At 41.5% G+C, this 24,119-nt stretch overlaps 1 protein-coding gene across 2 annotated transcripts in view; it reads right to left on the bottom strand.

Annotated features, from left to right (window-relative positions):
- Nucleotides 1-17,737, bottom strand: part of pdzrn3 (PDZ domain containing ring finger 3) — a 97,402-nt gene extending 79,665 nt beyond the window's left edge. The window contains exons 1-3 of one of the 2 annotated variants that reach the window (XM_022745419.1): nt 16,935-17,737; nt 10,554-10,640; nt 9,075-9,182 (exon numbers count right to left, since the gene is read on the bottom strand). In XM_022745419.1, the coding sequence (XP_022601140.1) occupies nt 9,075-9,182; nt 10,554-10,640; nt 16,935-17,648 (909 nt within the window). In that variant the 5' untranslated portion in view covers nt 17,649-17,737. The remainder of the gene's footprint in view (nt 1-9,074; nt 9,183-10,553; nt 10,641-16,934) is intronic. The other variant, XM_022745421.1, reaches the window with a different exon arrangement.
- Nucleotides 17,738-24,119: the final 6,382 nt, after the last annotated feature.

Genomic DNA, 24,119 nt, shown 5'->3' with positions numbered 1-24,119 from the left:
GATGGAATATGTTGAGAGCTTGAGGGCAGACAGAGTAAGAGAAACATTAACAGCCCCATATTTTCCTCTTCTCCTGTGTTTCATTTGAAGTGTTGATCCATAAGAAGATATATTTGTGGTTTTAAGAACCAAAAACCATCACGGTGTAGTTTTAGATCTCCTCTCTCAGGCTTCTCTCTGGAGCTCTAGTAACAACAGAAACAGTCAGCCAATCAGGAGAGAGGCTCTGGGCCTCTCTTCTGATTGGCTGACTGTTTCTGCGTAATCAAACTATAGCAGATTTCAGGTAAACACTCAGAGAAACCAAATCCTGCAAGGTCCGATAGTCAGTCCGGATAGGCAAGGCCTGGGTCATGGCTGAGAGTGGTGACGGCTTTGTTGTGACATCACAAACTTACAGAAGTCCTGACGGCTCATTTTAAGGCTCAGTTTCTGAATACAGGCTGTTTGCATTTCTCTGTGAACTGAGCACTTTGATAATTTCACTGTATTAATATAGAACCTAGACCTGCTTTATAATCAAACAACACATGTACCTTTATACAATATGGGACCTCAATGACTTGAATAAAAAATTCATTTTCTGTTTAATTGGTGACGTCACTACAAAAAGAGAAAAAAAGTTGAACCTCTGTACATGATTAATCGCAAGCCGAGATTAAAGTCATACAACGGTGGGAAAAGAAATGAAGTCCACTTCATCATCTCATGGAGCAACAACTATAATGGTTCCATATGAGAGGGAGACAAGCAAACTCTGGCATTTTGATTGATGAGCGAAATCTATAGCCTATAATCTGACGAGGGACCAATGCTAGATCATACAGTGCCACACAAACCATGTTTAAATCACTGTCAGTCTGTAGCCATTTTCATAGGAACGGCTATCGGCTGAGTCAGAGATGGGATGTGTGTAATAAAAACAGGAAAGTCCCTCCGTGTCTCATCATTAACGTTGGCAGTGGTCGTAAAACAGACTCACGAGAATCCAGTTGTTGTGTCAGAGGAGATTCAACTGTACGCCTTGTTCAAATGAAATTATACACAGAATCAGTTTCCTCTAAAATGTAGCAATAAAAACTCAACAAACAAAGCTGCATGCTTGTCAACGTCTTGTGATTTATTCTTAAGTTGACCACTGAGCCTTGGCAGCCTGTTTCTCCACTTAATTGATTTCTCTGCATGGAACAATCCCTCAATCACCAGTCCCTGCTCAGTTTTTATGTTGCCATAATGCCCCTATCTATCAGCTCTAGGTGGAGTAAACTACCTCTATCCAGCCCTGAGGTTAAGTACTGCTCAGTATCAAACCATCAAACCGTTGTTTCTACTGAGTGTCCCTGCAGCTCAGACGGAGACGAATCTTCAAGATTTCTGACTCGTCCGCAGCAGAAACCAAAGAGAAAGATTTACAACTTTTTCAATGTAGTAACGCAGAGTTTTAAACTGTGGTCGACACAATGGAGGATAAATCTGGTGAAAACTGTCAACACTTTCATTAAGCTGACGGCTTTAGGAGTGTGCCACTGTTTCCCATTTCCATTTAGTTCCCTTGTGAGATTCATGCTGTGATCTTCTCAAATACTGAGAAAGCTACATTGACATGTTTTACTATTTTTGGTGCAGTTACAGAAACTCTTCAGGAGCTGTGGTTATGAGAAGACTGGGATAAGGCTAGACTGCAGTGCTGACACACATACTGTACATTAACTGTGGGAGAGAAATTTGGCTGCCAATTTCACAATAAGATATTCTATAGCTGTAGATAAAAATGTTTTAGGGCTGCAACTACTGATTATTTTCACTGTAAATTAATCAACTAGTCATTTTATAATGTCCAAATAACAAAAATGTAGTTTCCTATCATATAGAACAAAGTAAATCATCAACTTCTCACATTTGAGAAGATGGAATCAGCAGATGTTTATGGAAAGAGGTCGAAAATGATTTATCAGTTATCAAACTGGTTGCATATCAATTTTTTCTCATTCAACTAATCACTGCAACTGCAATATTTCTATTTTAAATACATGTAGAAATGGCGTAGAACTGTGGTTTTTCACATCAAGGACGCCTAAACAGACAAAAATTGGATCACGGTCCCCATCTGATAAGATTTTTGCTTTTAGATGTTTTATCACAGAAAGCGTTTGAAGTGTTTGACCAAAATAGTCATACATTCTGTCATTGTGTTACTTATGGATGGAATTAGAGTGAAATAGAATAATTCCCCTTTTTGCTGGGGACCCACAGGCCACAGACCCACATTTGAAAGACCATGTGATAGGACTGAAAGCTCCACAGCAGCCACTAAATGGACGTGGAGGTGAGATTCTTGAGTCAAATGCTGTTTTGAAGGTCAAGAAGGAACTTTACAGCTCGGATATCCAACTGCTAAGGGATCATGGGATTTTTAATGTGGAAAAATGGTCAGAGAGACACTGATGTGTGTGTTATTTTGCTGTTAATAATGAGGTAATTTTTCCGTTTGTGTTAATGGTTTTGTTCAAATTCCAACCATATAATAATCTTGACGGAAGGTAAATCTTAAATTGATCATACTTTCATATACTTTTTGGAAACAAACTATTATTTAATTCATTTATTTTCACTGTGATTATGTGTCTTTCAATCTATTTATCTAAAAATGGCCCCAAACTTTTCGTCTCAGGAATTCAAGTCTGCCGAGCCGAGTCTCTGCCCTGCGAGACAGAGGGAGGGGGAGAGAGGGAGAGAGAGGGAGAGAGACACTGGTGGGGACAGAGAGGCAGAGAGCGAGTGGGCGGTGATTAACATGCTGCAGTCAGGATGCATTTCAGAGGAGCACTGGGAGGAAACGACGGGCCATTACAGCACAACTAAGGGTCTGTTAATCAGCCTATTAGGGTTTAATTGAGGGTAGTTAATTAGGAGTCGGTGGGCAGTCTGTGCTTGGGGGTCAGGGGCTGACATGAGAAGCAGCTGGCAGAGCAACCTGAGCCGATTGTTGCTGATCCATTTACACAAGGCCAGTGATTGATTGGCAGGAAAATTAGCCTTAATTACACCTGTCTATTTCTGCCCCCTTTAAAAACTTTAGGGAGCCATAAATTAACCCACGAGCTCCAATGAACAGGGGGCCTAGCAGAGTCTATGTTAGAGCAGAGCAAACACATTTACAGTAGGCCCAGACTGTACGTCTCCACAAAAATCATCAAGTGCCGGCTCGCCTTTGAAGACGCAAGCTGTTTAAACTGAGTGGAAAATACAATATTCTGTGTGTGGTGAGGGACAGAGACAAAAGCAGCCTTCTGGCTGGAGCCAAGCATAAGCTCACCTCACACCATCTCTAGACTGAGACGACTCCACATCTTAAAAATCTTTTTCTTTTTCTTTTTTTTTTCTTTTTTTTTCCGCCCCATATGGAGCAGTGGAAAACAAAGATGTGCTTGTCCTCACTTCTTAAAACCAGCTCTGCAAAGGGCAGCGGCTACCACCAGAAGCTGATTATGGACTCTTTAAAGTTAGATTTGTTTTAATGTCCTGCTCCTGCCTCAGCTGGACCACGGGGCACAGGAATGTGGCTCACTGCTAGGATTGGCCTGCTTAGCCTGGGGTGGATTCATCCTGTCTAGGGCCAGACAGGAGCAACGGAGCGGGGCCACATTCTGCTTGCCCATCTGGGGAATAAACACATTGCCTGCACAAGGGCCAAAATCTAATAAGGGCCTGACAAAGGTCTGCTTCTTGCCCCAGAATGCCAAACAACATGTGATCCCCCTTAGGGAAATAAGTTCTATGCCTGTTCCTCATAGCCCTCAGGGTCAGAAACAACGCCTCAGGATAATATCTGGAATGTCTAAAAGGAAAAGGGGACGCAGTTAATTTGCAACAAAAGGTGGCGTTTTGCTTCCAATTTCTCAAGAAACCGTTCAAATATCTCACTCCTTCTTGCAGTGGATGGAAGCCCCTGACACCACAGAGGAATAAAGGCTGACTGACATGCGTGCTTCGGACCCGCCTCCGACAGGGGCTCACTTCACCTTTCTGTCAGTCACCGCTAAGTGCTATCTGGCTGGGTCTGAAGCCGTCTCTGGCTCTGGTGACTTGATACCTCAGTAACTGCGGAGAGGTTTGAGGTGTTTAGTAGCTCACTGTGGGTTACCTCGCAACTCATGCAGCCAGTGACAAGTAAGAAACTGCAAATGAGCCGCTTTAAAGAGCGTCATTGTTACATGTTTTAAACACAGATGTGATATTAACCTTGGCGGTTTAAGATAAAATGCATTATTTTGCATTACTGATACATTTAAGTGATTTTTTTTTTCTCAAATTCAGTGTTGTTAACGTTAGCCAGAAGGCCAAAAGCCCACTGATTCTTTGATAATTAGTATAAGCTGTAGCAATATGATCATGGGAGCAGGTTGTGTCAAACATAATGAAGCTGATCTCAGGACTAGTGCTCAATTTTATATCCTCGCTGCCAGTAAAGTAGCTGTATTTAGAACAGCCTCTTTTGCATTTCAGACACGTTTGATTGTGACCTCTGGCATTTTTCCACCACATTCCTCCTGCTCTTCCTCGAGCTAATCATGCAAAAAGAAAAAGAAGAGAGAAAAAAAAAAAAAAAGCATTATGCATCTCAAAGAGGTTAAATGAACAGAGGTAACTGCCAGCTAATCCAACTTGCATCATCTGTTACAAAACTGTGCCGGCGCAAACACGCCTGCTATTTTTGGTCTGGCGCCCCGTCGCATTGGAGTGGTTGACACTGAATAAAAACATGGCTCTGTTGAATTTTAGCCTTCCAATCACCACTTTCCAATTCCAATGACATGCAGTTTATATATTTATATAAACATTGTCTTAGCTGGGACACATTCCTGCTGGCTAGCCCTCATCCAACCCCCCCCCCCCCCAAAAAAAAAAAAAAAAAAAAAAACAACACACACACACACACACACACGCAAACCCCCATTCTCCATATTAGAACTGGCATCTCCCAATGTCAGTTTATTTTAAAGTAGTTGTTGCTGCTCACCCTCTGCGACCTAAGAATGTTTGCTGAGGATTTACAAGGCGACATTTACAACAGCAGCCCAGGCGTCTCCATTCTCTTCCTATTTTCACACTCAGAAGCCCACACAGAACATCCCCTTCACCCTGAGAGCTCAGGCACGGTCATTCTGGGATTGTGACATTGGCTTAGTCATATTGCACAAGCAAAGAGGCTTGAAGAAAGTTGTTTTTTTTTTTGTTGTTTTTTTTTTTGTGGGAAAATACACAGCAACAAACTCTTGCCGTGCTGGACTTCCAAGCACAGAAGACAAAATGCTTGGATTACATTTACCCAGTAAACATGTTAACATTTGCTAAATAACGTGTAAGTACACAGTCAATCAGCTATCTAAAGATGTGATTAGAGAATAAGCTTGGCTATTGAGCTAAGCCCTACATACCAGAACCGATCCCACTGTTAAACTGAATCAGAACTTATTTATCAAATCCTGGTGGTAAACACGGGCAGATCCCGACCACAGTGCTAAGATTTTTCAGCTTGCAGAGCAAAAGCAAACACACAGCTCGAGGTTTTTTTTTTTTTTTTTTTTTTTTTTTATGAGAAAAATGTCTGGCTGAACAAGGAGGCATTCATGTGCTGAATCATACCAGCCTGTAGCTCGGTTAGAGCACAGCCATCTGCTATCACACTCCCCCGCTAAGAGCCTGTTCTAGAAGGACGAGCTGTGGATCACCATGTACATGTTACATCCATATAGACTTACTGGAACTAACACTTCTACTACAGGAAGAGAAAGCAGCTCTGTGGCTGTTGACAGCGCTGTGGTTTTCTGCCTCCTCAGGTGAACGTGCTTTTCACTGCGCCATGTAATATGATTGTCCTTTTTACAGAGCGGTTGATCCCCATAGCAGCGCCATGCTACGCTTTGTGAATGGCTGTTAAAATTATCACCTCTATAGGCTTGTAAGCCACATTTCGTGTGTTCGAGAAAAAAAGCAAACATTTTCCATTCAACTGTCATGGAAAATGTCACATTAGCAGTTTCTGAAGTTTATTTTTTTAAAGCTGCACTCGTCAATATGTTTTTATATCAACAATGGATCAAATTGCTATGTGTAATGTAAAACGGGTCATTTATTGTAACAAACTCTTTGAGAATTACCACCAAAGTCTCAAGAGAGTCTAGAGAGCTACTAAACCTTTTAGTCCATTTTAGCTCCTTGTTTTGGTTTTCCCACCAACAATGTTTCCTTTAGTGAAAAAGTACTTGATAAACGTTTCTTGAATTGAAAGATTGAACTAGCTAACGAACATAGTGGAGGTTTTAGCAGATAAAGAACCAGATATCTGCCTCAGGAGTTGGTGAAGACCAAAACAGAGCTAAAAAGGTCAGTGGATGTCGGAGTTACATTTTTTGGTTCTTACTCTAAATGAGTGCAAACGATGCTCTTTGTTTGTTGAATGCGTAAACAAAAGACTATTTGCTAAGACATTCATAATACAAACTGTAACCAAGTGTCCAAAAATATCAATTAATGAAACTATAAAACAGATCCCAAGGGTTGATACAATGTTGGAGTTCAAAACGTTGGAGGCAAATCTGACAAGTTTAAACTGACAGACACTTTTTAGCTTCTACTGACAACATCTTATTCAACATTTAAGATAACATTGGAGATTCACGCTTATTTACTCTTACAATCCCAATTCATACTGAAGTCAACTAATGGATTAGCCGATCAACAGAAAACTGACTGAAGGCAGTTTCTGGTAACCGTCTTGAGCTCTGGGAAACTCTCAGATGATGAAAATCTGAAAAATAGTTAACATATTGACTGATAATGAAAGTAAAAGTCAACTGCATCATCACAGAAAACCTCACATCCTGTTTGATTCTTACATATTCTTGCAGCAGTCGTTTTAAAAGGATCAATGGATTTAACCATTCTCTTCATTGACTACGGTACATGTAGTGTACTTTGAAAATATCTTCAATAACAAATGTCATCAACCAAGTTCTATAGATATAATAATTGACAGCCACTGAGGTCATGCAGTGTTTGCCTTTAAAAAAAAACCAAAAAAAAAAAACCAACACTTCCTGAGAGACGTGATGAGAAACCAGATTTGAAGGCTTCTGCTTTTCTAATGCACTGCTTCCCACACAGGACGTTAAATAGGACAACAGTTACAAACTGTTGGTTTCAGTTCAAAACATGACGATGATACTGCCTTGAGGTGCTTGGGATTAAATTCCTTTGATTCACCACTGCAAACCACAGAGTTCACAGATCCAATCACCCGAGGTGAAAGATGCAACCCACTCAGCTGCGAACATGTCGTTATGATGCTGCACTTCATATTGTGGTCTGACAAAACCATGACATGGAACTTTTTCTTTCGCCTGAACCAGCTAACAAAGCAGGTGTCTTGGAAATATGAACCACCTTGACTATCAGATTTCCCATCCGATGAAAAGCACCAATGTGAAACAGCAACTCTGAACTGTCTATACATTTCTATTTCAATGGCTAAATGATTTATTTTGTTGGTTTTTGTCTAGTGTTCCCTCATCTCTTCAAAAGAAAAGGTCACTTAATAGGGTGCTTTGCTACCTCCTTAGGCTCTTCATGTCCTCTCTCCTCATGTGTTCTGCTTGTTGGAGAGATTTCGTGACTTCCTTCACAATAGCTCAAAAACAAGACAAACACAAGTGGAGCGTTATCCCTAAAGCGAAATAGTTTACACTTTTTTTTCTTTTTTTTTTTCTTTTTTTTTTAAAAAAAAGGTAATGAATCAACAATGAATCCTACAACCAGATATCTCCTCAAGTAACCAAAATACAGCAACATCTGGAACCATTAACATGACTCCCCAACCTTCTTAAGCTCACACAAGCTCATACGAACAGACACTGCAGATGAGACACACTTCCACTCGTATACGTTCATGCGACATATGAGCTAATCTCTCCTCGCTCATCGGCCAGCGGCCCACTCCGGCCTCCAGTCACCAGGATCCCAGTGAACCGCTGGCTCAACTCGCCCTTTGTCAGGGGATCTCATGACAAATCTCAAGTAGCAGGGAGCTTTGAGACGCTTGATCGTGTTACTTGAGGGAGATTATAAATGAGGACTAACATGTCACATCTTAGTTATGGTGTTGCCATATTTACAACCACATTATGCTGAACCGCAGGGGGAGGTTTGTGCCAAAGGACTTGTGGCATTTTTGTAAGTAGTTAGTGTTCGACTGCATAAATGACAGGATAGAGTGATCAACAGAGTACAGATGTGGGAGTCTTCTTTTCTTGTAAACACTCTCCACAAACATTTCTGTGAGCAATGCGCTGGTCAAAATGCTCCGGGGCAATTTCACTGAGGTCTGACAATAAAGCCTGCGACAAACCATATTTGTCATCCTGCGGCACGCGGTAATACACACTTGTAATCCACATAACCCTCTCCATTCAGTGCAGCCATTGTGTGAGATTCTGGCTGACAACTGTTCTATAAAAGCAAACCTTTGTGATGCTGAGTTTTTCAACGCATCCCTCAAGTTGACCTCAGGGTGAGCTGGCCTTTCCACACGTGATTCTGTTTAAAGGCGAGAAGAAGGATGCTACGCGACAGCTCTGTCGTTAGGGATTTGTCAGCTAGGAGGCGAACACAGGGCTCTTTCTCACTCAGAGAAACCAAAGACAGACATCCTCGCCTCAGGTTTATCTCGGCACTATCTGCTGTGGTGCCCCACTTAACAAAGCCTCCGCCTGAGTGTTGAATGGTAGAAGTATATGTTGAAACCTTTACTGCCTGAAGGATTTACTTTCTTGAGCTGAAATAAAAACCCCAAAATGCAAATCGCTCATTCGATGTGTCACATTTGCTGCTTTCAGCAGGAGTTTAATTTTCAGAGGTCACTGGAACAGAAATACTGAGTGATGCTCCCGTGCTTCCTCGCTGTCGTCATCTTTTGAGACAGACAGCAGCTGTCACATAATCCAAGCTCCACATCAACAGTACATCAACTTCTGTTTTTTTCCCTCCTCCAGGAAACACTGCAGTGTAAGCCATACCTCTATTATTCTGTCGTGGATTTGAAGGCCTCCTTCCTTGTCCGCTGGACCATCCTCGACGATCTTGGACACAAAGATCCCTTCGTTTGAAGTGCTGTCATTTTCATCCTGTGGGATAAATAGCGTAAATATCATATGGGGAAATGATAAAAGCACAGTGCTCAAATTGTTAAAACCTTAGTAAATTAACTGCTGACATCTAAACAGGAGAAGTGTTAGGATCATTCACGTAGGTCGCACAGTGTTAAAGGGTCAGTTCACCCAAATAACAAAAAAAAAGAAACGTATTTTACCACCCTGACCGAGTGGTGCAGAACAGAACAACAGTATAGTACTGAAATCTAATGGGATACTTAAAGACACCTCAGTCACAGTGCTAACTCTAATTAATAACTAATGGTCTACTTCCTCTTTCAGGGACATCGTGTACAGTGAATTTGCAGCAACGCTTCAACGGGCATACTACTTCGCCTTACAATTACTCCTATCTTGAGAGCTGTGGACTAACTAGCCCTTCTAGAGACCACAAAACCTGGCAGCTGATTGGTCTTACCAAGCCATGCCAAAATAACAGCCACATGAAACACTTGTGTCAGAGGCTACAGGGATATTAGCTATTTCCATTTTAATGAATAGCTTCTTACACAGACTGTTGATTGGAGGCTGGCAGGGAAAGCAAAAGCCAAGTATTATCTCCGCTCTCTTATGGTCGAGCTTGATACATGGGTTCTGTCACAACAGCGAGAAAGGTTGCAAATCTACAAGACCACAGAGTCGGGTAAAAAAAACAAAAAAAAAAACAAAAAAAAAAAACAACTCTTTTTATAGTTTCCCGCCGTAAAAAGTTTTACTGTGATAATCTATATCGTTACAGAAAAGTGCGTCACTGCGGCTGTGGAAAAACAGGCCTGTAACAGTTGAGTACAGTCCCGGTGAAACAGATACGGGGAACAGCATTTCAATGGGACCTGCAGACAGAAGAACCATGTATGGAGGATAGAGTTGTAACCAGTGTTGAGATATTTTCAACTCTTCACTCAGCAGAGCAAGTGGCATCATTAATGACTTTCCCTTCACAGCCTCGAGGCAGAAAACATCGTGGCTGTGAAAGGTTCAGGGCGGGATATAAGACCCCTTTCCTCTCCTCTGTGTTTACCTCACCACCAAAATCCCCTCAATTAGAGACAAAACAACTGCGGTCAGAGCCATAATCCCAGATTTAACTCTCATAAAACTAATTATAGTTTTTTTAATCTGTGATGCCAAATCCGCTAAACCAGACCAATATATAAACACAATAAAACTTGATAGATGCGGTCCATCTATCCACATGCATGACTGTCTTAACGCTGTGTCAGTCAGTACAGAGAAAGCTTGTGGTGCTACAAGTATGTGCTATTCATTCCTGGGTTGCCATATGACACTTGGCTGATCACCGGGGGGAGATGAAACCTCAAAGACGCTCGGCTTTTAACCTACCGCGCATGGCCTTCCTCCTATGATGTTAAAACCCAGAGATCCGCCCTCACGCAGAAGGACAACCGTCACGCTTTTAGTCTCGCCTTCCTACAGACAGACAGAGGAGAGACATGTGAACAAAGAGATGGCAGGAGGTTATTCACAATAATCTATTATTAACTCCAGGTGAGCGACAGAATGATTGAACCTGGCACTTAAAGTGGAAGAATAGAAAAGAAAAAGTGATCTTCTTATTATCAGATTATAGAGGAGCTGAAACACATAAAATTACAAATAGAGCAAAGAGTATTGGTGTCAGAAAGTTAATGACACCATCCTTAAATATAAAGGGCTGATGTGAAAGTTTAACTGAAAAAAAGTGGCTTAATGACACCTTTTTATTCACATCTTCTGAGAAGTTAATCAATGTTACAATAAAACCACAATTTGAAAGAGAGCCACTTTCAAGCTAAAATATAACTCACATCATTAACAATGTCTTACAAGCTGTAGGAAATGACAGGTTTACATGTGGCCATAGTTTTAACCAGTTATAATGACAACTGTTTCTGGCAATTGTACTCTAATTGTACTAGCTGTTGCTAATTAATGTCAATTCTGTGAATTTTCAAAACAGAAGAAGAGACTGTGACCTGCTCTCGAGTTAATAAGCTCACTGCATGCCAGTGTCTGTGCTATTAATGATCGTGGCAAGACGGCTTGGTCAAAAGATAACATTACTCTAAATAAACCTCTGTGGTAAAGTTTCACGTCAAACTCAGACAGGTAGCTAACGGCTAATGTTAGCTGACTAGTTGTCGAGTGTGAACAACAGGAACTGGTAAACAGCCAACATTAGCTCGGTAGCTGTTGAGTGTAAATGACAGAGAGCTGCTAAACACCGTTGTTTGAATCTCCTGGTTTATAATTGGTTTTTTTGAGTAACCCTAACAATAATCTAGGGCTGGGAGATATGGCCGAAACTCGATATCGATATTTATCCTGTTAAATGCCACATTGTTATTTCTTTCAGGTTTAAAGGCTGATTTTTGCTTCTGAGTGAAAGTTGAAGAAACCAGACAGTTGACTGTGGTTTTAAACTGTTCTATTTAGTCAGAACATTACAAACACTTGCCAAATAGCAGAACGTTTAAAAACTCTGAGGTACAAGCATTCAAAATATGATAAAATATGCATGATTAAAATCAAAATCCTTTTCAGTCCTTTTTACTTAACAAAGTGAATAGAAAATCAAGTTCTGCAGTGTGATAGAGCGCACATGTAACATGATCAGACTGCAAAATAAAATAATAAAAAAAATAGACAAAGAAGATTTCCACTGGGAACTGGAATTATTGCTATAGTTTTATCGCCCAGCCCTACCCTGACCCATATATCACATTTTATCTTATCACTTTAAAATTTCTGAATTTTGAGCTATGAAGCAGCTTGTCCTGTCAGTAAGCGGAGCAGTTAATGTTAGCTTCAACATGATACTGAATTTTCATTTACTGAAAATAGTCACAATTCAAATAATAAAAATGCCTTCCATAGTTCACCCCTAAACCTCACCCTGACCAGTGCAAAGAAGAACCACCAGCCCTTCCCTCTCACAAACTGTTGTCCTATGTAAATTAATACACCACTGGACTTCTTACTCAGTAGCAACATGACATGAAGAACTCTGGGAAAGTCGCAGAGTCAGCTCTTAATCTGTTTTCTAAGCGGGACTTAGAAGGGAGTTATGAGGTAACATAATTTCAGCTGCCACTCCAGTATGCTGCAGCATAGTGGGACTAAATATAAAGCAGATATTATTGGCATGTACAGTGTCCTGACTGCCATATAGGCTAAAAAGGCCATCATGTGCATGTCAGGCCACGCTGGAATGTGCGCTCCTGCATCGTGTCACGGCAGCATTAGCAGCAACACATGCTTCCGAATTATAGTGACTACAGCCGTTATTGTCAACAGGAAGACAGTTGGCCATTACATTAAGGAAAACTGAGTTGAATATGACTGAGAATTTGACAAAAAAATAAATTACAAGCTGTTCCATCCACTTGAGTTTGTATAAACCTGCCAGAAGCCTCAAAACAAATTGGATGAATTTTTAAGGTGTTTTCACATTTCGTCTGCGTGAGCCATTAAAACGAACTCAGAGTAATTAAGCAGAGTTTTCTCCACATCTGCGAACACTCTAGCAAAAGCTCTAATCCCCTAAGAAATTAAGTGAATCCCTTCAGGAGGTTGTGCATTTACTAAAACAATAGGTATGCCTAGGTGATAAAAAACAAAATGTCCTCACCACCAAAAGTGCAAAAAGTGGTCATGCGGACATCATGTGGAGAGGGGGAACACATGGGGTCCGTGTCAAGTAAACAAATGTTTAACATTAACTTTAGTGGGGAAAAAAAAAAAGAAAAAGAGGCCAGCTGAGGAAAGAAAGCAAACTTGCAAACTGCTGCTCACTGGTTGGACTTGGCAAACTGACGGTGAGCCTTCACCTCAGCACCAGTCACACTTTCCGAGTCTGTCCTCCATCATCAGACTGCCTTCTCCTCTGTCTGCCTCTTAACATAGAGGATCTAATTATAGTGTAGGTACTGTAATGCAGGGTGAAAAAGGAAAATATTGATTCATGAACTGTTGGCCTGTGATCAAGAGGCAGAAACTCAGTGACCTGGTCATCTAAGGCGTTTCAGCTTGGGTGGCTTGGATGGGGTAGATTTCAGATCAATGAGAGGATAATTACTCAGCGAAGCTGAAGCATGTACGCAAAGAAAGTAGCGGCCTAATCAATTTATGTTTTTTCTTTAAGGGTTACTTTCTGTGACTTCCAGATGGTTTTTATTACCCCGATCTCTGTCATATTCAATTGACACCCATACGTGAGAGATAATTAATGGAGTACATTATTCGGTTAAATTATCTCATAGATTCATGCTTTAAAATGAGTGCACAATTAGCCTAATAAGATTAGCCCGATCAAATGCAATGGAGGCTCAATCTGGCGGGTGTCTTGTGATTTTGATAGATGCTCTTTATCACATCACGTAGCGAAAACACCGTCATCCGCAGCAGCTGAAGAAGAGCTCGGTTCAAAACAGGAGATCTGAGGCTTAATGGAAAGTGTGACAGCAATTCCAGCAGCCCTGAAGTGAACCCGGGCGAGATCTGAGCTCTTTGTTTTTGCTTTGTTTTATTGCTCTTCCTGGCCCACTGAAGAAGCTTGAAATGTGTTAGGACTATTATTGGAAACTGCAGTCAGTTATTCCACATAGCCAGGTCATCCCTCACAGTCGGTGCCTGGTTATTATAAGAGGACATTAAAATCCTCCATCTGGCTGAGGAAGCCTAAGCCGAGGAGTGACAGAGACTAAAAAGAAAAAAAAAAAAAAAAAAAAAAACTAAAATAGGTTATCCGTCAAACGTTGCATGAAATGATGGGTCTGTATTCGCTCTCTGACAGTGATTCAATAAAACAAATATGTCATAACAAATCTGTATTAGACCCTTCTCACCACGGACATTTTGTATTGTGAAACACAGCTAGTAACGGATGCACTTCATTTAGTTGTTCCAGCTCTATGCTACTGTGAATGCTGGCTCACTAGCATGGCTTCAAAAGGATGTCCATGCCCGAGCTTTTTCCTGCTATGACATGTCAAAACATCCCTCGTGAGAACGGTTTACAACGCCCCGAATTTAATCAAATCTGACTGATCCATGATCAACTGATCAGTGAAATCACGCAATGAAGTTAAGCCCGATTGAAGGGGTCAACGGGGGTGTCGTACGTTTTGATCTATAGTTGAGAGTCGGTTGCCACACGTTGATATGACCTCCACAAGAATAGATGCATGTGTTGTATATGGTCAGGCTGTATTGTGTTTTATATTCTCCAGAGTAACTGTGTTCACATTCCTTCATTTACTTGTTAATAGAGCAACACTGAGCTACACACATAGATTTATAGGTAACTTTATAACATTATTTCACTGTGTCTCGTTAGGGAATAGCAGACTACCGCTGTGTAATCACTGTGTTTACGTCCAGTCACTCATACAGAGCTGTGATCAGAGCAGAAGCTTTGCAGTATAATGTTACAATACTCTTTAACTTCCATTATGTTGTCTTTGCTCTCAACAAACATCAGAAAACATGTACGGGAAAAAAAAACAAGCAGCCAATCACAGCTCTTTCTACATCCATGTGGGTTTATATCCGTCGACGCAACAGCCCAGATGTGTAGGAGGCGCACATCAGCTGAGGTGTAGCCTACAGCGTAACCTTGGAGCCTACACGTGTAGACGCTGTAGGTACACCGTATAGCACCCCGAAGGCAGAAGTATAAATCCAGCTACAGGCTCCGAGAGAGTTTCAGTGGCAGCCTGCAAGTCGCCTGCCTCCCACGGCTAATCTCACTTGTGACGCTCCGTTTCATACTGCCATGTGTGCTTTGAGATTCTCCCACCAAACAATCCCATTCACTGCTTGACTGGACCCAGTGAAAGAGCCTCTCTAGAAGAAGAAGAAGAAAAAAAGAAAAGCCTGCCAACTAACCACATCATCCACAAAATGTTGTTTCTTCTCCTCTCAGCCTGCTCTTTCTACCTATGTGGATGATATCTGGAACAGTTCCCATGTCTTTTATGTATGTTCAAGGTGTGCCCTGCCCACAGAGGGGACTTTTTTTTTTATCTTACTGTTTACATTGGGTTTCACTGGGGAATAATGCATCGGACGACGTATATATCTCGGCGGCAGGCCTGAGATGCCGCTGTCAGATGAACTATGATAACCAGCTGTGCTACAGGCCCAGCAAGCTTCTTTAAACCAGCATGAGCGATTTCACCATTTCCCCGCATCGGTGCTTTTGATGCGCAATTTACCAGTCTACCGGAACACATTTTGCTGGGAACAGAGCCCATAACGAACAAATGAAACCACCAAGCAAAAAAATGGAGAAAAGAAGAACTTTTTGTGAGAAAATGAGAGAGAAACTTCACTGACAAAAACATGGAGTTAAGAGGTGTAAAATTAAATAAGAGCAACATCCAAGAAACGTTGCCATTCATCCAAATTTCATTATGTAACACTGTCAGCGGTGTGTGTCCAATCTGTGCAATTTGTCGTCAATCAAAAGCTCCTCCTCCTGTTCTTGGACAGATTTTATAACACAGCCTGATTACAATCTGACCACTCCCCTCTGCTGATCAAAGCAGCAGTGCAGCCACCATTCACTAATTCAATTCATTAACTGACTTATGAACTATTGCATGTTGATATTTGGTCTCTGGGGTTTTCAATTTGAACCATAAAACATCCTCACCCCAGAGCTTCCTGCCTACATTCCTACATTTCTTGCACTTTTTCCTAAATAGAGGCCTGATTTAAGCCCAGAGATTTAGATACTTCATTATCCAGAGATTCAGAGGAAATGCAGCATCTTTAAACCCTTTGAGCAGGAGGGAACAAATAAAAAACCTTTCTCATCATCATAGTGTGAAGCATCCCCAAAATATTGGCTTTTTAAGGCCTTTTGGCCCCTCAGAAGTATTTCAAGCACTGTTGAGGCTCCTATTGAAAATCAATATCTCCCACCACACTCACACAACTTTTGTGCCAGTAACTCTGCTAGATCCCCGATTTTAATTTGTTATGACTGTCTCGAGGGAAGAGTGAACATCGATGACAGAGAGCCTCAAACAAGCATGCTGCGCGCTGGATATATTACTGGAACCTGGCTCTTGTTGTGTACAGAACTGCAGTAAATATTTGGCCCTCCCCCATTGACTGCCAGCTGGCCAGAGACACAGCTGACATCCATGTCTCAAAGCAGACAGTGAAGAAACAAACCCCTGAGCACTGTAGGGCTCCTGAAAAGTTGGAATTGTCAGAAAAAAAAAATCATAGTAAACAGTTTGACTTCCATTTTCATCTGTGATGAGATAAAAAAAAAAAAAAACTGCTACTGACCCAAACAATATGGTGGCTCAATAAAATTAGAGATACTCAGTCCCAGAATGCAAGCAAACATGTAGAGAAAGATATTCTAAAGCCTATAAAGTCGGCTCTTAAAGGTTTGCACAGCAGGATGTCACTATGGATGGGTCAAAATGTGTGTTGCTGACACATATTTAAGGGGAAACTGCTCTGTCTAGGTCTGGACTACCAAGAATGAACTTTTGGAAGTAATTGTAAAACATACATTTTGAGATGTAGAGGTATGTTGTGCTGTTTTCTTCTTCACTGCATGTACTTTAATAGAATAAGCTCTACAGGATTTCCCTCAGTAGCAGCAGCAGCAGCAGCAGCAGCAGCAGCAGGAGAAAGAAGTGTGGATAAGAGAGAAAAGAGCTGCCTGTGCTCCCTGAAAGCAGAAACTTTGTTGCTTACCTTGCAGGAGAACGCCACGGTCTTGGTGAGGGAGTCGATCCTCTCGCTGTACTCGGTGAATTTCTTCTGATATTTCAGCGCTGTCATCTGCAGCTCGCTGTGCACGGCGGAAAGTTGTGCCAGGAGTGACTTCTCCCTCTTGTTGGCTTTAATAGTCTGCTTCTTGAACTCTCTATCCAGGCTGATGATTTTGCAGTGCAGCGCGCTGTTGTGCGCCTTCAGGGCTCTCAGGCAGCAGTGGCTGTTTAGTTTCTGCTCTTTGTGGGTGAGCATCAATCCGCAGCCGCTCTCGCATATCCCTACCGGTCTGTAGTCGCACGTCTCCCGCATGTGAGCATCCATGTCCCGCAGGTTGAGCACCTCGTTGCATCCTTTATTCCTGCACTTCGCCGGGGAGTAGTCGCACATCTCTGCGTGCTCGGCCAGATGCTGCAGCTTCACCACCGCATCGCAACCCCTCGCGTGGTTGTCACATTTGATCTCCAGCTTCAGGATGAGGTTTTTCAGGGGCAGGACGTGGTTCAGCTCTTTGGTGGAGATCCGCTGACATTTAACGGGGCAGCTGCTCTGCTGGACGACCCAGGGCAGCACGCAGCCCGAGCAGAAGACGTGACCGCACGGAGTCGTCAGCGGGTCCTCCAGGACTTTATTGCACAAGTTGCATTTGAAATCCGGGTCCACGGTCCCCTTGAAGCGGTCCAGCTCGAATCCCATGGTTTTCAAAGTCCAAATCCAAACTTGTGCTCTCCCCACCCCCGCAGATCTGAGTCGGAGCAGTGGGGCGTTTTTAGCTGGTCATTGGTGGAGCGCTCACAGACAGACTACAAGCTCTCCTCACTGTCTAAACTCTACTAATTGACCGAGACTTTTGGTGCCTTCAGGTGCGCCTCGTAAACTTATACTTTAAAGTTCGAAAAGTTTGTAAGCCTAAAAAAATGATGACTTTAGTGAACTTTTCAAGTAGAAACAACTTTGTTGTGCAACTGAAAAATAAAAAGACAACATCTGGATAAAGTAGACTGTTGTTAAAAGTTAGAGCGTAAGAATTAGAACAGGAAGTTACGGTGGTAATCTATTCTAAAATATACCCAGATTTGATTATCTATCGATCACACTGCACACGTGGTCTTGGTTACAAAAAATATCAAATTCTAACTCCCTTTGCGTGACCTTAACCGGTAGGAACAACAGTTTTGCAGTCAGTGAAGGCATCATTCCTTGGGGCGAAATTGTGGCGGAATTTGTACCGTAACTACTCTTTTAAGTGCGCACGTGATAAAGTTTGGCATACAAATGTTTTTTTTTTGCTGTCAAAATAGGCCAGGAAAGGTTTTATTCAGAGTTGACATTTTGTTGTTTATACAATTATCTGGAGCCATTGAACACACCACGGTTGCCATTTATTTGTTGTGTAGACTAAAACTAAAAAGACCAATATGAGGTATTATAAACTTGACCCAGTGTAGGAGGCTCTAATTTGTTTTCATTCATAGTCTGTGATTTGAATGCAGTCTAGATATTGTAGCCTGTAGGGATGATATTATTGTTTGACAGTGCAGCTACAGCCCTATCTACTGTATATTCCTCACCTCAACATAGAAATATTGATAAACTGCCAAATTCCAGTATATAGGCCTAATGTCAGACAAGGTGACATGACAGTTCGATAGTTACAACACAGTGGGTGAGCGTTCAGGCATGCACAACACTTGTGAAAACAAGCAACTTTGGAAGGACATTACCGGCACAACCACAAGCGAGACTTTCAAGTTTCAACACACTTTGAGTGAGGAGGAGATCAGGTAAAAGTTGTGAAAATCGACCTGGATCACAATGTGTGGTATGAAAATGAATATTTCAGGCACCACCGTGGGATTCGTGTTTGAACACACCTCTCACCGCTCTCCTTATGTAAAGATAGCACGGTATTACACTGTTTTACCACTTTGACACTTTGATTTGAGTGCATTTTCAATCCCAGCAGGAGCTCCTATAGTATTGGATGTATTTGAATTGTAAATGAAACTCCTGTGGGCACACAGGGAGTGCTCAGTGAAGGAAAAGAATAGCTTCTGCTGCTCAGGCAGAAACAGCGTCTGCTGGGTCTGACCCTGTCTTGATTAGATACCCATTCCTACCGGTTGCCTCGTCTTTCGGAAATCCAGTTTTATGCAATGCCATGCTCAATAAAACCTTTCCATATGTGAATTATCCAGAACTAAAAACAAGGGCTTATCAAAGACTTCATGGACAAAGTGTGACAGAGAGAGTCTGAGCTCGTGGGTAATCCTATACTGATGTTGTGGGATGTCTTAGATGGGGTGGAAAAAAACTCCCTGTGCAGTCACGCCAAAGGTCCTTGTTCTGTGTATATACAGCCTGTTTCATACTCATTGCACGATTACACATTTTTCCTTGCAGGTACTCTGTAGGTCATGACTTGATTTTTTCTTTAAATAACCTTTAATACACTTAATACATGGTGTGTCAAGAAATGTTCAAACAGATGTGGAAAAATGAACGGATGAAAAATAAAAGACAGCTCTGCAGTTTTACTTTAGCACCTGTTTCTTCAGTCAGTTTTCAGAAGGTAATTGGATATTTTTTTATGCTGATGTTCATCAGTTGTATTTGGCTTTATATTATTTCACAGGTCAGAGCATAAGGTCGCTATCACATCCAGCACTTTTGGTCAGGGTACCTTTGGAAGTGTTATGCTGGAATATTGTGTTCAGCGCTGCAGGATCAAACCAGTGACCTAACAGCTACACACAACCCCTCGACCTCTGGGCCAACCTGCCGCCTGTGATTTATTATTTCAGCCCACGAACAAACAACCCGCCTGTCTGTGCATGGGTGTTTACTGTGAGAGTCAGTTGTTTGGTCTGCCTGAGTTGGAGAAATGTTTGCTCTCAAAATGGAGTCAGAATAAATAAGCAGTTGTTTTTATAGTCTGTGTCAGAGGCAGAGCGAGCAGGAACGTATGGAAAGCTCTTGGATTTTTATGATACAGTAGGTTAAAGAAACCGATACGGTATCTACAAGACTGGTTTGTTTAGGAATGTTTTCCATGAGGCTGGGTGAAGTGGCAACAGAGGGGGCTCAGACAAGTCCATGTTGGGTCCAGCCTAAAGACAAGACAACGTCCCAGTGGAGATAAAAGTTAATCCCACTCCTCCAATCTAAACTGTGAGTGAAGGATCAGGACAGACTGGACTTGCAGCCAGACCCACAGGACAAAATAGCATCTGAAGATAATTTCCATCCATGCAAGAAATCTGGCTTCCAGTTTTGTGGCTTTATGACACTAAGTGCTGCTGATTTGAAGACATAGTTCAACATTTTGGCAAATGTAATTATTTGCTTTCTTGCCCAGAGTTAGATGAGAAGATTAATACAACATACTCTTGTTTGTGTGCTAAATATGAAGCCTGTTTAGATTAGCTTAGCGTAAAAACCACAATCAAGGGGACAGTCAGCTCTAAAGAAAATCGGCAAATCTAAAGCTCCTAAATTTATGTCATTTATTTAATCCGTTCAAAAAACAAACTGTAAAAATAAATTGTTGTTTAACAGGGATTTATGTTTTGGACTATTTCTTGACCGGGTGCAGTGACTTCCTTGTTGGTTTACCTTTGGATAGGGCCAGGTTACTGGTTTTTCTCTGCTTCTCCTCTTTATGCTAAGCTAATAAACTGCTAGCTTCATATTTAGTATACAAACATGAGTGCTATCAATCTTCTCATCTAAGTCTCAACAAGAAAGCAAACAAGACTATTTCCCACAATGCCAAACTACTCCTTTAGGGTAAAATAGCCACAATTTAAAACTATTAATCTGTCACATAGTGGACGCGCAAACAGTATGAAAAGTAATGCAGTGACATGGACTGAGTGGTTCAGGGTTTCGATGTTGAACCTTCTTACTCCAAGCCTTTGTTGTAAAGCAACAGAGAGGTCTCGGTTTCAGCATGTGTGATGAGGGTGTTTTGTATATGGCTTTGGAGTTGGGCCATTTAGTAATCATCACCACTCTTCTTTAGATATGTCAAAGACATGAGGGCCATGTGGGAAACTGCAAAGATGAGTTATTGCTCCTCGGGATGCCTTTTCATGTTGCGCTGAAACATGATGTACTTACAAAAGGAATACACTATCCATCTCGCTGTGGTTTCCCATGCGCCTTCAACTCCCTCAGGAGTCAGTAATATTGTCAAAACTAAGTCTAGCCCCCCAAATGAGTTATACGCCAATAGTGTGGTTTGTTTTTCTTACAAACATCAGTGACTTATTGTGCCTTTCACCAGGGGAACTGGAGTTGTGTGGCTGCGTCACCTTGAGTGAATGAGTAACTTTAAAGGCTGTTTGGAAAGGTCTCAGGGTGACCTTATGGGCAGGTTGGGCTTGTGACTGGGAACCGACGAAGCTGCATTTGCCTTCGCTGCTGACAGATGGTGTGATCCAAACAACCGCTCTGGCCCTGTCAGTCTGTTATGACAGAGAACAGCAGCTCAACCATCACAACATCCTCACAGGTGTAAACATGTGAATGTGTGACTGGTAACGATTGCACAACACAGGTGTTGTTGAAATGCACTCTTAATAGTACACAGGTACGAAAATCCCACAAGACTGTTGACGTATTGTCCCACACAAGCAACATCTCGCTAAACGCAAATCAACTGCAGGAAAACAAAACAGATCCACAGTAGCGATTGCGACGTGCAAAATATTTGCCATTGCCAAAAAGATCATTATCACAAACTGCTCTGTGTACACGAAGAAACCCAATAAATATTTGACATCACTTTTCACAGCAGACTGTTTTGAATTCTCTCAGGGAGGTTAGAGACAGGATGTAGGTCAGTGGGACCCCGATTTACCCCAAAGCAAAACAGCACAAGGAGAGAAAATCCCCATTTTATATGAACTAAGTCAAAGTCTCAGAGCAAAATCTGACCTAAATCTGGAGTCACATACAGTAGCTAATTAAATCGTCATGGCAGAGACGTGCAGACAGTATACAGACTCTGTGCCTTTGCCCTCCTTGGCTGACCTGCCCTTCTACACCAAAGAAAAGTAATAATTATCATTATTACAAGTTTTATTGGCGGTGCCAATATTACTACTGTGGCTGCTGCTGCTATTATTATAATAATTACTCTGAGAAAACCTGTCCTTCACACCAGTCTTTCTTGGGTTTTGCATGAATGAACATGCAAGTTTTTTAATTGTTATGTCGGTGCGATTTAGTTAGTAGTTACAGTTGGTTTTGCATGTTTGCCTAAGACCAATTTGTGACCATTCAATACTTTAGTGACTTTAGCAGTGATGTAACAGGCTTTTCCCAGGCTTTTTTCAGGCTTTTCCCAGGACGGTATCTACCCAGAAGCAAGTGCAACAATTTGTGTGGAATAATGAGTAATGTAATTTTTAATTACAGTATTATCATTGATTATTATTTTGTTTTCATGTGCACAAAGATTCGGGGAAATTCTTATTCATGCCCATTGTATTGAAACTAGATTACATCATAAACAACAGTTGATATTAAAGCTAATGTTGAGTCTCCTTACCTAAAGTTAATGTAGCTTGATAAGTGAACACAAGACTCATGAAAAATCCAGCTTTTCACCAACAGTTCTTACACATTTTAATCTCAATCAGGATGTTTGTCTCTGCATATTTTCCTAAAGCTGGAAGTGAAACTAATATTCAGTTTCATGTGGCCTGTATTAGTCTACTTTGCAGATTAGGCACATTTTTTAACAACAGTGCAAATGGACAGGGCGATTATAATGTATGGTATAAATCTGGAGAGGAGTGTGTGTGTGTGTGTGTGTGTGTGTGTGTGTGTGTGTGTGTGTGTGTGTGTGTGTGTGTGTGTTTTGGGACACGCAGATTGTGTGTACGATAGGGATTAATATGAGTTCTGACTGGTTCTGACACAAATGGTTATGCATATGCAGCAGTGGTAATAGCTGCCCATGGGCCAAATTAGGCACCAGAAAAAAAATTGCCCCCTTGATGAAAGCTTAAGTTTTTCATTTGGTAGTTTTTATAAAAACATTTCACATTATTTTTCATGAAGTTAATAATATATATACATTGATAATGTATGTCATCTAATACTGCCCTCATGTGAACAGAGGCATTCAAACTGACTCTACTGTTTTACAGTACAGTTTTGACTCCACAGCTTTAGCCTATTGGACCACCAGCTATTTATGTCAACGACTACCACTTTCACTCAACCATAAATAAAGTGGGTCACTGTTTTTGCTGTGTGAGAGAACTATCAATCACATCTGTACATCTTGTAGTGCAACACAGAATATACATTTCAGTGTGTGTGTCTCTCTCTTTTTTTCTCCCAAATGAATAAGAACATAAGCTGCTGTGATTCTGTCAGCTCAGATTTACTAATGGGAAAAAATTGTATCTCCCCCCAGATACAATTCCAACACTTCTATAAATCAATTTTATTCTTAAAGGAACAGAACGTATAGGCCTGAGTGCCCACCAGTGAACAATACTGAAAAAACTGGCCAATGATCGACCCTACTTGCATACCCTGATACACAACATCACACTGCATGTTCTCAAGTAATGATAATGTGTAATCATTCCTACAGCTAACAGAGTGCGATCTGCTATAGAGCTCGTACACAGTATAAAGCCTTCAGGATTTCTTATGGCTGGCATAATGTATTAGTTACAGAGGTTACCAAGGCAGGCAAGTGTGTAATATTAGGAACAGATGAGTCCCTCTACAGGGGGGAGGGAGGAAGGAAGGCACTTGAGAATCTCCAATCAAAAGTTCCTTTCTGAAGCCTGCGCAGCACTGCTGGTTTTCTAGAAGCTCTGTTCCCACTGGGTCCATAAATAACATCCAAAGTACTGTATACTCGGCACATCTTATCTGTGTGGCTTATTAGAGGAAAAAATGCTTGAGGAGAGACGTTCAAAGATAAACCACACAGAGTTTGATTTCACACCTATATAAAGCACATTTAATGCTTAATACCTTTCATTTACAGATTTTTTTCATTTATAAATGTTTTTATTTGAGCTATGCCGGACCCAAGGTCCTGATCATCACTTTAGCCCCACCATCATCTCAACATGTTCACTTTACCATCTGAAACACTGATGACAGCCTTCCACGAGTTCCTGCTTAGCAAAT

This window comes from Seriola dumerili, unplaced genomic scaffold, assembly GCF_002260705.1.
Source record: "Seriola dumerili isolate Sdu_G_001 unplaced genomic scaffold, Sdu_1.0 BDQW01000088.1, whole genome shotgun sequence".
Taxonomy (NCBI): Eukaryota; Metazoa; Chordata; class Actinopteri; order Carangiformes; family Carangidae; genus Seriola; species Seriola dumerili.
This window is presented reverse-complemented; position numbering and strand designations above follow the sequence as displayed.